Genomic DNA, 15322 nt, shown 5'->3' on the forward strand with positions numbered 1-15322 from the left:
ACCATTTAATTTTAAATCTTTTTTCCTTATTTTTCACAGGCCTTTTCAAGGACTCATCCCCAAACCTGGTAAGAGATCATACCTTTTTTTGCCTAAACAATGCATTCTCTAGTGGTGGTCAGGGAGTTGTAAACTGTGGATGGCAAACAATAATTTTATCAGCTGGAGGAAGGTTGTTCTGACTTCACTTTCCTGGGCTTCCCAGTTTGGTTTTGTTGTTGTTTGGTGCATTTGTTGCCTGAAGCAGATGGCCTCAGCATCACCCATCAGTGCTGCTGCTGATGGGTGCCTCACGGTTGCCTTGAAATGATGGCATTTTTCAAGAGCTAATCTAGGGCAGGGATCTGTTTTCTGTATTTAAGAAAGCACCCACTTTCCTAAGTGTTTTCTTGAAATGTAAAGATTAGTGTTGTGATGAGCTGCTGGGTTGGGTGGTGAGAGAAGATCAGGGTAAGGGATGATTGCCCACAAGGGTCCATGTTGGGCTGCAGTAGCATGGCAGTGAAGGTCCACTCCAGCTCATGAACATTCCACAGGCAGATATAGCAGGGAAGACATGGCAGAGGAGAGGATAGGGCAACCAGGGTGTGCTCCATACACAGCTGCTCAAATCATCATCCCAGAGCCATGTCCTTCACTGGGAGTGCCTGCAGTAACTTTCTCACATTTCTTGATTGCTCAGAAAAGAGAGCTGCTGTCAGAAACATGGGTAAAAACCTGCCTCTATTTTAAATGTCTGTAATTACAACTGTTGGAAGAGCACAGATGGGTGCAAAGAACCTTGTCATCTTTATTCATGGCTTCCCATTTGCTTGGCCAGCCTCCATGGCAATGGCACGATTTAGGAAAGATAAGTATGACAGACAGGAAAACATTTATACGCCCTTATTGAGAATAGCAGAAAGGTGTTAGAGCTCTAACAAAAGGTGAGCTGTCAGTAAAATTCAGGCATGGTCTATGTGTTCACTTCTGGGAAAATTCAGACATGGTCCATGTGTTCACTTCTGCATCCCTGTGCAGGGCCCAGCCCATGACAGGGAGGTCACCTGAGACCTCAGTGGAACTTGGCCTTAGACTTGTATCTTTTGGTCCTAAGCAGCAGTTTGCATCAGCTGGACCTAAAATGAGCCCTCACTGAAGCACAAGTTTTGCAGAACTCTCTTTTTCCATGAATTACATGGCTGTGTATATGCTCCTCCAGCCACGTCTTCTTTCCATTCCCCTGCTCTGAACAGAATAATTACATTAAGAGACATTGCTCTAACACAAATCACACCATTAACAAAGGAGCACATCAGAAGGCAAATACTTTAGGCTGCTACCTGGCTGGGAGGACAGAGCCTGAGAAAAAGAGATGTAGAGGAAATTGATTTTCTTTTCAATGCCCAACATTTTCCCCTCCTTCTCCAGCTGAATGCTCCCTCACAGACTGGCCTTCTAGCACAAACCCAAAGACAGATTTTGTGTGTATTTCAGTACCTGAGTGGGCCCAGCAGGTCACAGCATCCCTGCCAGGCTGGGTGTTTCACTCCCTCTCCTCCCACTGAGGTTTTAAATAAGAGCAGATACAGGTGAAGAGTTTTTCTTACTTGGCATCTCTATTTGTTATAGACAATTTCCCATATTTGCCAAATTTTCAGAGACTCATATTTTCTAGTAATCAGATTACCACTGGAATGTCTCTTCCAGAAAAAAGCTGATTGTATTTTGCCTCTCCCTCTTCCCTATTGGCAGCAATTAACCCATTATTTGCTTTTCCACCCCACTACACCAAAGTGGTTGGTGGCAATACAGTGATGCAGTCACTGCCTTGACCTTGATTGCTTTTCATCTGTCTTAACAAAATGAATGATCTCCAACTAGCCATAGGTCACTAAAAATTTAAATTAAAGAGTCCTCTTTTTACCTCAATATTGTGTAGTGAAGCCCTGTCATGTAAAATGAAGAGCAGCAGCATGCTTGGCATAAAAATGAAAATCACTTTTATTTCATAGAGGAAGGTTAAAATGAAAGCAATAGTTACTCCCAAGTATGGCATTGCAGAGGTCTCTAAAAGCTGGAAAGCTCAGGAGGTAACATCATAAATGTAAGGGAAGCTAATGGGTTTTGTGGATCATTTTGGCTAAAAAATTACATGAAGAATGCATGTGTTTAGGAAAAAGGGAAATTTAATGTAATTCTAAGCAAAAAAAAAATCACTTTGGAGAGATTTTATTTGCCTTTAGGTTACACCTTTATGGGCTTTATTATGCTTTAAAGTTGTGCATCTCCTGAATTGCAAAAAGCATTACCTGTAACTGCAGGACCACAGATCTCTTTCTTTTGGGGACACCTATTTTTTTGGTGTAACAGAAACAGGTAAAAGGATTTCAATATAATCTGAGCACCTCATGTGCTTTTTTCTCAAGATAATCTGTAATTTGTATGTTGAGATGGTATTTTTCCTCCAATGGGAGGTAGAGGAGTTGCTAGTGCAGAAGCAGCTGGGGGCTGTGTGCCTGCAGGGATGCTGTTTGCAAAAGGAGGTGGATTTTGCAGGGAATGAAGCTCATTTTTAGAAAAAAACACTTCAGCACTGCAGGTTTGCAGCTTCTCAAAGATGGGACAGTGGCCCTGAGGCCACCAGTGCCAGCACTTCACCTGCATGGCTTCCCCAGGGCCTTTAACCCAGGAGCACAACCCTTTGTCATCCAGAAGTTTTCCTTTTGATTTCCAGTGCCTCTTCTCCATGCTGCTGGTCTCTGCTCTGCAAAAGAGACCTTCAAAACCCCTTTTGAAAGCAGCATGATCTTCCAGCATCAAACAGGAGTGAGCGAGCAGGGGTGAAGCTCTAGTGCTATAAACACTACACTTACCCTTTGGTGTTTTTCTTCCTGAGGCACAGATACAAAACTGGCTTAATATGAGCCTTAGAAAAATGCTATCAAGCAGAAGTAATCTAGCACACACACTCACACACCAAAAATCTTTCTCTTAATGTTAATTTTTATGTGCTTTGATTGAAAATGTAGACCAGCTCCATCTGTCCTATTCCCCAAGCTCCCTACCACCATGATAGATTATTTTCCATACTCCAATTAATAAAGTAGGGCAGGCAGTGTTATTTAATTAAAAACCCACACATCTAGGCATCCTTTATATATATTTATTTTTTTTTTAATTACGAGAGCACAGTCCTCCTCAAGACTTTGATGAGATGTGCCTCACATTGGAAACTCCTAGCAGGAAAAACAGAAAAGAGGAAAGCTGTGATGAGGGCTGAGCACATCTTGCTCCATCACCAGGTTGCTTTTCAAGGTCCATATCCATCTCCCTTCACCCTCCAGCCCTTTTTAACCCACCAGCCAGGCCCAGGGTGATTATTTTTGAGTGTTCAGCTATTTCTAAGGTGAAAATTCAGGCAGTTGAATATATGTGTGTGTGTATATAAAAATATGTATTTTTATATATGGATAATTATGAGGGTTAAAATTCAAGCAGGTGTGAATAGCTGTGGAGCTTCAAAGCCTGTTTATAAGCATGCTTGTGATTCCAATCACCTTTTTCTTTCCCTAGCTTTGGTCTCCTTTTCTCATTTGCCTGTGTGTGTGACATCCTTGCTGTTGAGAGGGCAGCACCATCACCCAGCTCATCCAAGCCCTTGTGTTCATTTTGCTCTTTCCTTCCTCCTGCTCCCCACCACTTTCATGTCCTGTTGTGTCCTTCAGAGACCCCACTCCCCTCCTTTTCCAGTGAGATGGGTGCCATTCCATCCTGGCTGTAGTGCAGCACGTTGGGATGCACTCCATACCTTGCAGGACAGCTGCCCTGAACCTGGTGGGATGCTTCCTGTGGTTAAGGCTGAATGCCACGTTTGAGTTAGCAAGACAAGAAATTTGAATTATTTTTCTTAAGGTAAATTCATAACAGCACCTTGAAATGCTGCAAAAGCCTTTGAATTGCTGCCAACCAAAGGAAATGCCATGCTGCCATTTCTAAACCAGTTCTGAGCAATATTGGAAAGATCCTGCCATATGTTGCTCTCCCTTGGTGCTTGCAGCTCCTGCCTGGTCTCCTCCTTGACAGAAGCCAAGCCAGGACCTTGCTCCCTCTTGGCTTGGACTCTAGCTTGGCTTTCCCAGCACAGCATGACCCATCTGTATCTCTTCCCTTTTGCATTAGTATTTAGTGTTCTGCCCACAGGGTGTCACCAGCGATTTAGGGACAAAGCTGCAGAGATCATCTCTTATTTTGGGGAGGGATCCTGCAGCATGGCAGTGAGCAGCACTGCTGCAACTACCTCTGGCAGTTTGTCTTCCTGGAGCTCAGGGGTGAAGAACCCCAGCTCATGGGGGTCTACACCCAAATTTCAGTGCCTGCAGCTGCCCTGGGCAGAACCACGTGTTTTTTTCTGTTCCTTTGTGAACCGAAGGGCTCTCCTCCCCCATGCAGGGCATCAGCAGAGCTCTGTGCTGCAGTGGCTGCTTTCCTGAGCCTGCTTGAAATGGGGAACACGTATTTTGAGCTAGGTATTTGCAGCTACTTCAGATTGCTTATGCCTCTGCTTAGGAAGTTTGGACACATGCTCCTGCTGTCTCCCAGAATCCCCTTCAGTTTGCCAGTGTCAGCTCACTGCAGTTTGGAATCCAGAGCCTCCCCTCTGAGCCCCCTCCTTGCCCTGCTCCTGCAGCCCTGACCTCCCCACCAGCAATCCCTGTGGCTATGACTTCAGCAGGGTGAGCCACTTCATTCCTCCTTTTGTCCATCATGCAAATGCTGGCTATAGTCCCATCCATGCTGTTTTTCCACTGGAAAATTATTTATTTCTTTTATAGTTCTTTTTTGTTTGTTTTTATGTTTTCTAATTTCTTTTAATTTCCTTTTATCTTTTATTTTATACTAATTTATTTATTTTAATTTCTTTTTATGTCACTCATAACTTTGGAGTCAGTGGCAAGCACAAGCCTCTCCTTAGGGATTCCTTTTTCTCACGTTTCTCCTGTTTATGTAGAACTGACACAATTTCCCTGTTTGCTTTTCATCTGCTTTTAACCTGAGATTTTTTTCTTCTCCTCTGGCACCGGAACAGCTGTGCAACACAGCTGCTGCTGCTCTGGCACATGCCATAAATGCTGCCATTTGGCCATCCACGCTTATGCACATGTGGACCTTGAGCTGCTCAGGAGAGTGGCATGGCCAAAGGGATGCTTGCAGGCTTAAGCACATTCCAGCAAAGCAGGTCCTGCTATGAGATGGAGAGCCCAGCTCACTAGTAAATAACTTGCCCAGCAGTTATTAGCTACCAAAATGTCTTTGTGCCAAGGGACCAGAGGAATTATAATCCTGGGTTTTGCTTTTGTTTGTGACCAAGAAACCAAGCTGCAGCACTCATGGATCTCTTTTTCTTTCTCTTTTTTTTTGTCTTCCATTAACTTGCGCTGTAGCCCCTAGACGGATAACATCTTTGGAAAAAGCCTATGCTGCTTTGAATGGTACGTAGCTCAGTTGATGCATCGTAGATGGTAGCAGACAAGAAATGCATTTGTGTTTTAATATGGGAATGAAAATGTCTAAACCCCCCAAATTTCAGGTATTGTTTTTTTCCCTGTTGCTCTGTTTCCCTGTGATATCCAGAACTGAATGATACAGTGTTTTATTGTTGTTATTAATCCTTTCTCCATTTCTAAGCACTGTTGCTGTAGTCCCTTGGCATCGGTGCCATCACTCCAGCCAAACGAACCTGCCATGTTCTTCCCATCCTCCATTCTCATGTCCCAGCAATTAATTTATTACAAATCCACTTGCCATTCATAAGGAGAGCTTCCATGGATTTGGGTTGTTTTTTTTTTTGCTTTGCTTTAACACATACTCTGGGTCAGGGCTGATGCATAGCCATGAAGGCTCCAGGGATGGAAGATGTGGACTGATGTACAGGACTAAGGAGGAGCTCACCTGCCTGTGCCTGTAGCAGGGCACAGCATAGCTACAGCAGATCCAGCCTTAGTGCCATCAGCTGGGATTTGGGCTGTGGGTCTAGGTGGTAATTGCTGCTCCCACAAGTTTATAGCTCAGCTTTGAAAACATGCATATGTTAACCTAATTTGAACTGCATTTAAACCTGAGTTACTGCAGAATAGCCTCAGTCAAGTGAGCACATTTATTCCAGATTTACACAGGGGTATAGCTGAATTGCAGCTGTGGAAGCTGGAAAGGGGAAGAATCCCCTTAGGATTCAGAGCAAGATCCCAGGCTGCTGTAAGGAGCCTGCCTTCAGCCTGCTGGCTGAGTATGTCTTTGATGATCTGACATTGTCTGCAGAAGGGATCTGAGCCATATTCTCAGTGATGTGTTGGGCAGTGACAGCTTTCCTGATGAAACGCTGTTCACAAAGTCTTTGGGTAACAGGAGGCTGTTACTCCATGAGCAGTGGCTGAGTGGAGGACAGGCATCCCCTTGAGCAGCATTTGAGGGTACAGGTAGTGGCATGGGAAGGAAGAAGGCTCCATTGTGTGGGTATCCTGCCCAACTATGCTGTGGCTTCACCACTGAGATCAGGGTTCTGCACATGACATCATGAACACAGACAGAACTATTATTTATCCATAGGATACCTTAGATTTGGTTTTGTGAGGGTTTTTTCTGTCACTAGAGGAATAAGCAGTTTGGATTCTATTGCCCAGCGACACCTAAATCTCAGTTTTAATAATTACTAAAAGTAGCTTGGTGTCTCTCCAGGAAATGTTAAGCTCTGACAAGTCCTGTAGAAAAAAAAAGTAAGTGGTGCTTTAAAAATGTGACCACTTGTCACAAATGCCTGTGGAGTGCAGAGGTGCTGACTTTAGGCAAGCAGAATTGGGAAAAAAAAGTTAATCAACTAGCTACTATTTTAATTTAAAAGATAACACAGACCTGAAGCCAGCAGTGTGGACAAACCTGCTTTATGGAAAGGACTCAGCACATTTCAGGAGCACTAGTGGCTTCCTTGATTTACTCCTTCCTTCAGTTTACTCCTTGAGTTGATTAATTCCCAAACCCAAATAGTTAAAGTCAAAGGGAGATGGAGATCTCTCTTGCCTGGGCACGGAGGGGTAAGTCCCTGGGAAGCAGTGCCACTGGCCAGAGGCTCCTCTTTGACTTCACTGTTATGCATGCTCAGTTCCAGGATTTTCATGACATTTGTTTGTGTCCTTGGATGGGAATTCAGGAGTAGTGCCTGCCTCAAGGTGGAAAAAACACGATCCCTTGGGATCCCCTTGGCACCTTGTTTCTTGCACTCAGGTCACTTGGGGCACGAGCAGAAAGGAAAGACCTGCTGCATTTTTCAGTCCCAGAGAATTAAATGAGTGAGAACACTGAGTTTTGGTGTGTCTTTGTCTGCTACCATCTACACATCCATATGGGAACGTATGTACAGCCCCCAAACTGAGCATTGATGACAAGGAAGTCACAGAGGGAGTCCACAGGGCTGTCCCCTCTGGTCTGCCATGGCCTCCGGAGTGGCACTGCAAGGCACCACTTAGAAATCTTCATCTACTGTATTTATGTTTTGCTCCATGCCATTCAAGCTGCTTTGTTGCCATTTCTGGATTCACAACTGGAAGCACAAACTTGCCCCTGAGCTCTCTTTGCAGAAAGTTCTTGTTTGTTTTTTATTTTGATTTGTTTGTGATTTTTTTAGGTTTTTTTTTGTTTGTTTGTTTTTCTGTTGGTTTTTGGTTGTTTGTTTTTTTCTTTTTGGGTTTTTTTTTGGGTGGGCTTGGTTGTTTTTTGGGGCTTTATTTGGTTGCTTTGTTTTGTTGTGGTTATTTTTGTTTGTTTGTTTGTTTGTTTGGGATTCTTTGGTGTGTATGTATACTATCCAAACAAAACAATTGTTTTCCAGGTGGAGAAAAGGTTTTTTTGAGGCTGTACCCTGCAGTAGAAAGGTGCAGAGGTTTGAGGTTGCCAGTTTCTCTCCAGCACCCACAGCAACAGAGTGGCAGAGATGTGGGATGGGAGTCTTTCTGCCTGGAGTGCTGAGCAGTGAATTTTCACCTCTCATTTAAAACAAAACTTCAAGCCATGTGTTTGCTTGAAACCAAAACAAAAATCATATGATTGCTCAAAATTCTAAAGAAACGTAATCATGTGATTGCTCAAAATGAAACTAAATAGCTGCAGACTGGGGGCAGAGGATGCCTTGATTCATCATGCTAAGGTTTGCAGGGATCACCTTGATTTTGGTGGGTAAAAACCCACCATGAATAGTCTCTGCTCCTGTGAGACCCCACCTGAAGCACTGCATCTGGCTGAGGCAGACCTGAACCTGTTGGAATGAGTCCAAATAAGGCTACAGACTTACCCAAGAGCTGGAGCACTCCTGCTCTGGACACAGGCTGGGACAGGTGTTCACCTGGAGAAGAAAAGGCTCTAGGGAGACCTTGGAGCTCCTTCCAGTGCCTGAAGAAGCTCCAAGAGATCTGGAAAGGGACCTTGAACAAGGGCCTGGAGTGAAAGGACAAAGGGGAATGGCTTCACACTGCCAGAGGGCAGGGTTAGATGGGATATTGGGACAAATTTCTTCTGTGTGAGGGTGGTGACACCCTGGCACAGAGTGCCCAGAGAAGCTGTGGATGCACCATCCTTGGAAATGTTCAAGGCCAGGTTGAACAGGGCTTGGGGCAACCTGCTTTCATGGAAGGTGTCCCTGCACATGGCAGGAAGTTGAAACTGGGTGGTGTTAGAAGGTCCTTTTTAACCCAAGCCATTCAGTGATTCCATTATTTTTACCCAGTGGCTTGCCAGCCTGGGTGACAGTGCCTGCCTTGGGTGCAGTGAGGGTCTTTGGGAGGAGAGAAGGTGGGGAGTCCACCCCACTGGGCTGGTCCTGCAGTGTGCATCCCAGCAGGCTGGAGGGGTGACTGCAGCAAGAGGCAGAGAAGGTGTGTTCACTTGGTACTTTATACATGTGGGGGGAAAAAGACATTGAAAGGGACAGGTTAGGGTTAGGTCAAAGGGTCATGACCCCAGTCATTTGTCCTGGAGCCACCTGAGGATGCTGAACAGCTGGGTGTAAAAATCTGCTGATTCAGGCACATCATTTGAAATGAGAGAATGAAAGAGAAACTGTCTAGCACAGTTAGGATAATTTTAAAAGCTGCTAAAGCCAAGCTGATTATATGGCATATTATAAAACAATACTTCACTTAGGAGCTTAGCCAAAAAAGTGCTCTCTCATTCCTTGATGTCACTTGTGGGACCATTCATGGCACTGAGGGCTTGAGTCTTCATTGCTTTGCATTTTTTCTAGTCATTTCCGGCCCCACAAAGTAGATATAAAATGCTTTTAGCTGTGGCAGCACATGGCAAATGGAATTTTGGCAGCATTTTAGAGCTACTTTCACAGCTCTGAAAGGTGTTGCAGGGTACAAGCACAGAGCAGCACCTCCAAGGTGTCCCCAGGCCATGCTGGGGCAGAGGGACAGGGATACTGTCCTGCATTATGTCAGTGAGATTGGTTTCCAGGGACTCAGAAGGGAACAAGTTAAGTTCACCCCTGTTCTTTCTTGCTCTTGCAGATGAGGATGATGCCAACAGACTTGGAGAGAAGGTGATTCTTCGAGAGCAAGTGAAAGAGCTTTTCAATGAAAAATACGGTGAGTCTCTGCTTGTGTGCATCATAGGGTGAGGCTGGTTTTGCTGAGAGCAGCCACAGTTAAAATTGTTTCCACAAAGGCCTCTAATCATAGCCCAAGCACGTGGCAGCTGCTGCAGCACAGATATTGTCCTGCTGCTCCATGGTACAGCCTGTCCTCAGGGACATCCCTGTCTCCCACCCTTGGCAGGTGGGACCATTACCTTCTTGTTGACAGCTCATCCTTGGAGAGGGGAAGGGGTATGGCAAAATGTAGCACAGTAGCAGGATTTGTTCGGTCTGATGTCAGCCTCTGATGGGACAAACTCTCTGGAAGGAAAGGCAGAAATGTGGCCGTGTGGCCACTAACAGTTCAGGTTTTGAGGCTGCAGAGATTCAAGGTGGGACCAGGCTCTTAGAGTCAGAAACAGCGCAGGAGTGAGGGATGTCCTTCCTGCTCCCCAGTGAGCAGGAAATGAAGGGGTACCCAGAGAGGTGAGCAGTGGGTTTAATTGTACAGAAGGAAGGGCTTTTTATGCAGCAAGGAATTAAACAGAGGTGTATCACTGCCATAGGATGTTGTGGAGACCAAATAAATAAATGGATTCAAGGAATGGGGAGGAGTGTGTGCAATGTGATGTGGATGAGGATGGCTTTGATCTCCATCCCAGTGCCTCCAGACCTGCTGATGTACAGAGGCAAGAGGAAATGGGCAAATCTCTTGCATTTCCTCTCTGTCCTGGGCTGTCTTGCATGCTGCTGCTGCTGCTGGTCCAGCCATGGTTTTGGGCCAAGTGTGGCAGTGTGTGTGTTCTGAACTCCATGGTTTTGGGCCAAGTGTGGCAGTGTGTGTGTTCTGAACTCACCTGAGTTCAGAATTCTTGACAGAATTCTAAATGTTGACTAACAGAGTAGACAATAAATTGGGCAGGTACATGTAAAATGGCTGGGTGGGATGTGACTGCAGCAAAGGTTGGGCACCATAGCAGCCGTGGTATCCCAAAGTCCCCCAGGGCTCTTGGTCCTTCAGTTGGCTGGTTCTGGATCCCTGTAGGATAAAGCTGTTGTGCTGTCCTGTGTTCTGGCATTGCAGGAGAGGCTCTGGGCTTGAACCGACCTGTCATGGTGCCCTATAAACTCATCAGGGACAGTCCTGAGTCTGTGGAGGTTACTGGGCTGCCAGACGATATCCCTTTCAGAAATCCCAATACCTATGACATTCATCGGCTGGAGAAGATCCTGAAGGCACGGGAGAGCATCCGAATAGTGATTATAAACCAGCTCCAGTAAGTTTTCCCAGCTTTGTGATAGGGGAAGTTTCTGTTTGTTAAGTGTTGTCCTTGCTTCTTCAGCCATAAGCAGAGCAACTCACCATGAGGCCACCAGAGCCACCACATACCTGTGGAGGACCTGCTCCATTCCTGGCATCCACTGTCCTGTGCCACAGGGAGGTACTTGGCCATGGGTAGGCACAGTGAAGGATTAGCAGGGCTGATTTGTCCCCTCTTTCTTGTGTGATCTGGGATGATGGTGCTGAGAAGGGATGTGACACGGGGGCTGGTAACTCAAGAGACCCAGCAGAGTTCTTTCAGGTTGCTTCTCCCCAAGTCCCCTCTCCACACAATGGGGTGTTGGAGCAGTCAGCTCAGGTCAGGGTCTGGGCTGTGTCCCAGCACAGGCAGGCACACAGGGTGAAACAACTGACTCATCCCTTGTCTCTTCCACAGGCCGTTTGCTGAAATCTGCACCGAGGCCAAACAAACAGGTAAGGGAAGGCTAGGACATAACTGTGGCTTTCCTGACATTGTGGGAGAGAAAATGGAGGGGAGCTGTGAGGTGGCATTTGAACCTGCCACATCCCCAGGGCAGGGTGGGGAGAAGATCCTACCTACAAAACATTCGGCTCAGCATCTGTTCCAGAGTAAACTATCTTCTTGGAGGATTCCACTTCTGTGAGCTGTGGGAAAGCTGGGTTGTTTGGTTCAAACTTCCAGCATGTTCTGGAGGATGCGATTATCTCTCTCCCATTAGCAATTTACTCACCATGAGCAATTTATTCCCTGGTTAAAGCCCTTAATTTGAGCCATCTTTTAGCAGTTGAATTTCTAAGGGAACAAGGTTTCTGACATCACGGGGAACCTGGGAACGTGTTTCTCTCTCTGTCCCATCATCCTGATAAATCTCAGACAGTTTTAATCAAATGTGTCAGAATTAGCAGTCCTAGAGATAACTGCAGTCCTGTAAGTTTTATGAAAAGAGGTAGATGAATAGAGAAGGGAGATCTGGCAAGTAAAAGCATGCCTGCAGTGTGAGGAAAGCTGACAGCTCTGTGCCACGTCGTGGAGGCCAAGCCTGTGTCACCAGTGGCAGCACAGCAGATACTGCAGGGGGATGCTCTGTGGAAGGCAAGATGAGTCCCCACATTTAGGGACCATTCTCAGGGCTTGGACTCCTCATGCCTCCCCTCTCTCCTTGCAGAGAAAGACATCAGTGTTCCCAAACGGAAGCGGAAGAGGATCTCCGAAGGGAACTCGGTATCTTCCTCTTCCTCTTCTTCCTCTTCCTCTTCTTCCAATATGGAGTCTACATCATCAACAAATCAGATCTCACTTGTGGTAAAGCCTTCCAGATATTAGGGGGGTTACTGCCTACCTATCTTTCTGCTTCAGGATGCTGCTCTCTGTTCTCCTCGAGCTGTCACCACCTCCCTCTACCTGACAAACACTATAAAGTATGATGTAAAATGGCACAAGCAGGTTTGGTGAAGGAGGGGACACACCTGTGGGGCTGTCTTTTTCTGCAGGGTTTGTCTGGGGGAAGTCAGCTGAGCTCTCCTGCATTCCTGCAGTGTGCCTCAGGGGTGCTCAGCTTTAGTGGGTGCTGCATATGAGACAGGCTCAAGCAAATCCCTCCACCCCAGTGCTGGGTGGGGTCTGTGGTGCCTCTCATCACCTTGGGTCTGTGGTGCCTCTCAGCAGAACCTGGTGGTTCCCCATGGTCCAAGCTGTGCTGGGTGTACCTCTAGCTCAGTTCTGGGAGCAATGCAGAGCTCTAGAATGCCACAAAATGGGAAAAATAGGAGATAAAGTCAGGGAGACGCATACAACTGCACTCCTTCAAGGCTTGGCTTTAGTTGTGGATGATACCAAATAAAACTCCCAAAAATGCACAAGAGAAATATAAACTTTAAAATGTTTTTGTCAAGTTTGCTAGTGGTGTTTTGGTTTGGGGTTGGTTCTTTTCTCTTACTTGGAAAGTGGGAGCAACAGCCAGTTGTTGGAACATGTCAGAGATTTGATGTATGTGTGGTTTTGTGTTGTGTCCTAACGGAGACTTTTGCCTTCTTTTTCTCTCCCTCTCTTTCAGCAATGGCCCATGAACATGTACATGTTAGACTATGGTGGTCTAAACGTCCAGATCCCAGGACCTATTAACTATTAGACCTCAATATCAAATAAGAACCTCAAATGAAAGAAAAAAAAAATAAACGTAATTTATGTAAAAAGTGTATATTCCAATATGTATCGATGCCTTTTAGTTTTTCCAATGATTTTTACACTATATTCCTGCCATCAAGGCCTTTTTAAATAAAAATAAAAAGTGTTGCCTTGCTCTTAAAAGTACTTATTTTATTACATAGAGTATTGATAAATAACACAGGTAAGAATAAGGGCAGAAGGGCACCCCTTGGACAGACCTTTTTGAGCTTTGGCTGCTCAGTAAATCCTTAGTAGTCACCAGTGCCTGAAGCCAAGAGGTCTGAAATGTTTTAATGCTTCATTTAATTTAGCTCAAAGGTGTAAAAATTTATGTACAGAGCTGCCAGAGGAGTGGCACTGAGCTGCAGTGGTGACAGAGGAGGGAACCAGTCCTCCCAAGCATCAGTCACCTTCACCCATAAGTTTTGTTGACTCCAAAGCTGAAGTGCATTAGGATTAAGGGGGAAGGGGGTTTCAGGCCCTCCAACAGGTGAGAGTCCCCCCAAGCCCTCCTGTGTTGAGTCTCCTGCTGTCCCAGGCTTGGAAAGGCACAGAAAGATTAAATTGCATGCGTTTAACTGGCATCTGAACCAAGAAGAGTTTTCGGCCACTGAAGTCCTTCATGATTTATGGTTTTATTATTATCATTCTGTGATTTTATGGGAGGCTTTGATGCCTTTTGGGGGAGGAAGCTCCCACAATAGAATTGTGGAATTGCTTAATTTGGAAAAGGTCTGTAAGACTGAGTTGGGCCATTAACCCAGCACTGCCATATTCACCACTGAACCACATACCTAAGGACCACACCCACATAGTTCTTGAATAGTGGGAGGATAATGGTGATGCTTGCACTTTCCTGGACAGTTTATTTCAATGCCTGACCTCCCTATTGTTGAAGACACTTTTTCCCCAATACCAAATCTAAGCATCCCCTGGCAAAACTTGAGGCCATTTCCTCTCGTTCTATCACTTGTTACCTGTGAGAAGAGACCTCTGCCTGCCTGGCTACAACATCCTTTCAGGTAGTTGTGAACAAGAACGTTCCCCCTGAGCCTCCTGTTCTGCAGGCTGATCACACTTTCACACAGGTTCCATAACACTGGACCACTGCAAGTGGCAATGCTGAGTGCATCCAGGGATGGCCCCAGACTCCTCCATGTACCCTGGACTACTTTGCCCCACATAATAAACAAACCAATAAATTGAGGGGTAGAATTTGAAATTCCTGCCCTTGTATTTCCATTCCATTCATTTGGCAGGAGAAGCAAATGGCTGTGGCAGCTGTTGCTTTCCACTGCATGTGTTTAACTTGTGCTTTGTGCCTGCTGAGAGCCGTGCATGGGAGAGACACGGTGGGAACTCATGTCAGTGCAAGAAACCGAGAAGAAGAAACATCCTGGCTTGTGTGTAGGTAAATGCAGCCCAGCATGAGCCACTAGTGAAGCTAGAGTCCTGGGGCTTCTAGCTTTGGAGTCCTTATAAACAGTGATATGTGAGGTGACCATTGCTGAGTGTCCCTCCAGGACTACAGGATGGGTCACCATAGGCTTGTCACAGCAAACCTGCCCCAACAGCAGTGGCTGTGGTCTGCTGGTGGGTAGATGGTGGCAGACAGAGGATCAAAGTCACTCCTGAAGGTTTTTCTGAGTATAATCTGCTGCTTTGTTTTACATGTTTTCTCTCTGCTTGAGTTTGTGTCCCTTCAGGCCATGAGAAGGCTTTGGACAGTACACAGAACTGTTACTTGATGGTGAGTAGATGTGTTTCAAGGCAGCTGCAGTTTCCTGGATCTGGACTTGAACTTGCTCTGGAGTTAGATGTAAATGATCACGTGAAATAACAAAATCCCAAGTAAATGTAGGATATGGCACTGCAGTGCTTTCAGTTCACCAATTCGAGATTTCCTGGCCAATGCACCAATTTATGTTGCGGATTTAGTGCTGGCCAAATTGCCAGTTCACCCACTAGAGTTATTTACTCATTTCCTGCTGTGAGATAAGATCAGGAGAAAGGCAAAACAGGCTCAAACTTTAAAGGGTACAAAGAAAAACTTTATTACTATAAATGATAAGAGAAAAATAATAAGAATCAAAATAAAACGTTTAGAACACTTCTCCTCCCCCCACAACTTCTTTTCTTTCACACTGACAATGTACAGGAACCAATCAGTCAGTTTACCATCTCTAAAAATAGTCTTTCACCAATTTACCTGGGAGAGGATACTTCTTTTCAGTCTATGAAGGTTTCTCTA

At 45.5% G+C, this 15322-nt stretch overlaps 1 protein-coding gene across 1 annotated transcript in view; it reads left to right on the top strand.

Moving 5' to 3' along the window:
- The window catches only part of GTF2IRD1 (GTF2I repeat domain containing 1), a 46593-nt gene extending 33560 nt beyond the window's left edge, over positions 1-13033 (top strand). Inside the window, exons 21-26 of the mRNA XM_062506817.1 lie at positions 40-68; positions 9537-9614; positions 10686-10878; positions 11320-11357; positions 12071-12207; positions 12959-13033. Of these exons, the coding sequence (XP_062362801.1) occupies positions 40-68; positions 9537-9614; positions 10686-10878; positions 11320-11357; positions 12071-12207; positions 12959-13033 (550 nt within the window). The remainder of the gene's footprint in view (positions 1-39; positions 69-9536; positions 9615-10685; positions 10879-11319; positions 11358-12070; positions 12208-12958) is intronic.
- Positions 13034-15322: the final 2289 nt, after the last annotated feature.

The sequence above is a fragment of the Cinclus cinclus genome, chromosome 22 (genome assembly GCF_963662255.1).
Source record: "Cinclus cinclus chromosome 22, bCinCin1.1, whole genome shotgun sequence".
Classification (NCBI taxonomy): Eukaryota; Metazoa; Chordata; class Aves; order Passeriformes; family Cinclidae; genus Cinclus; species Cinclus cinclus.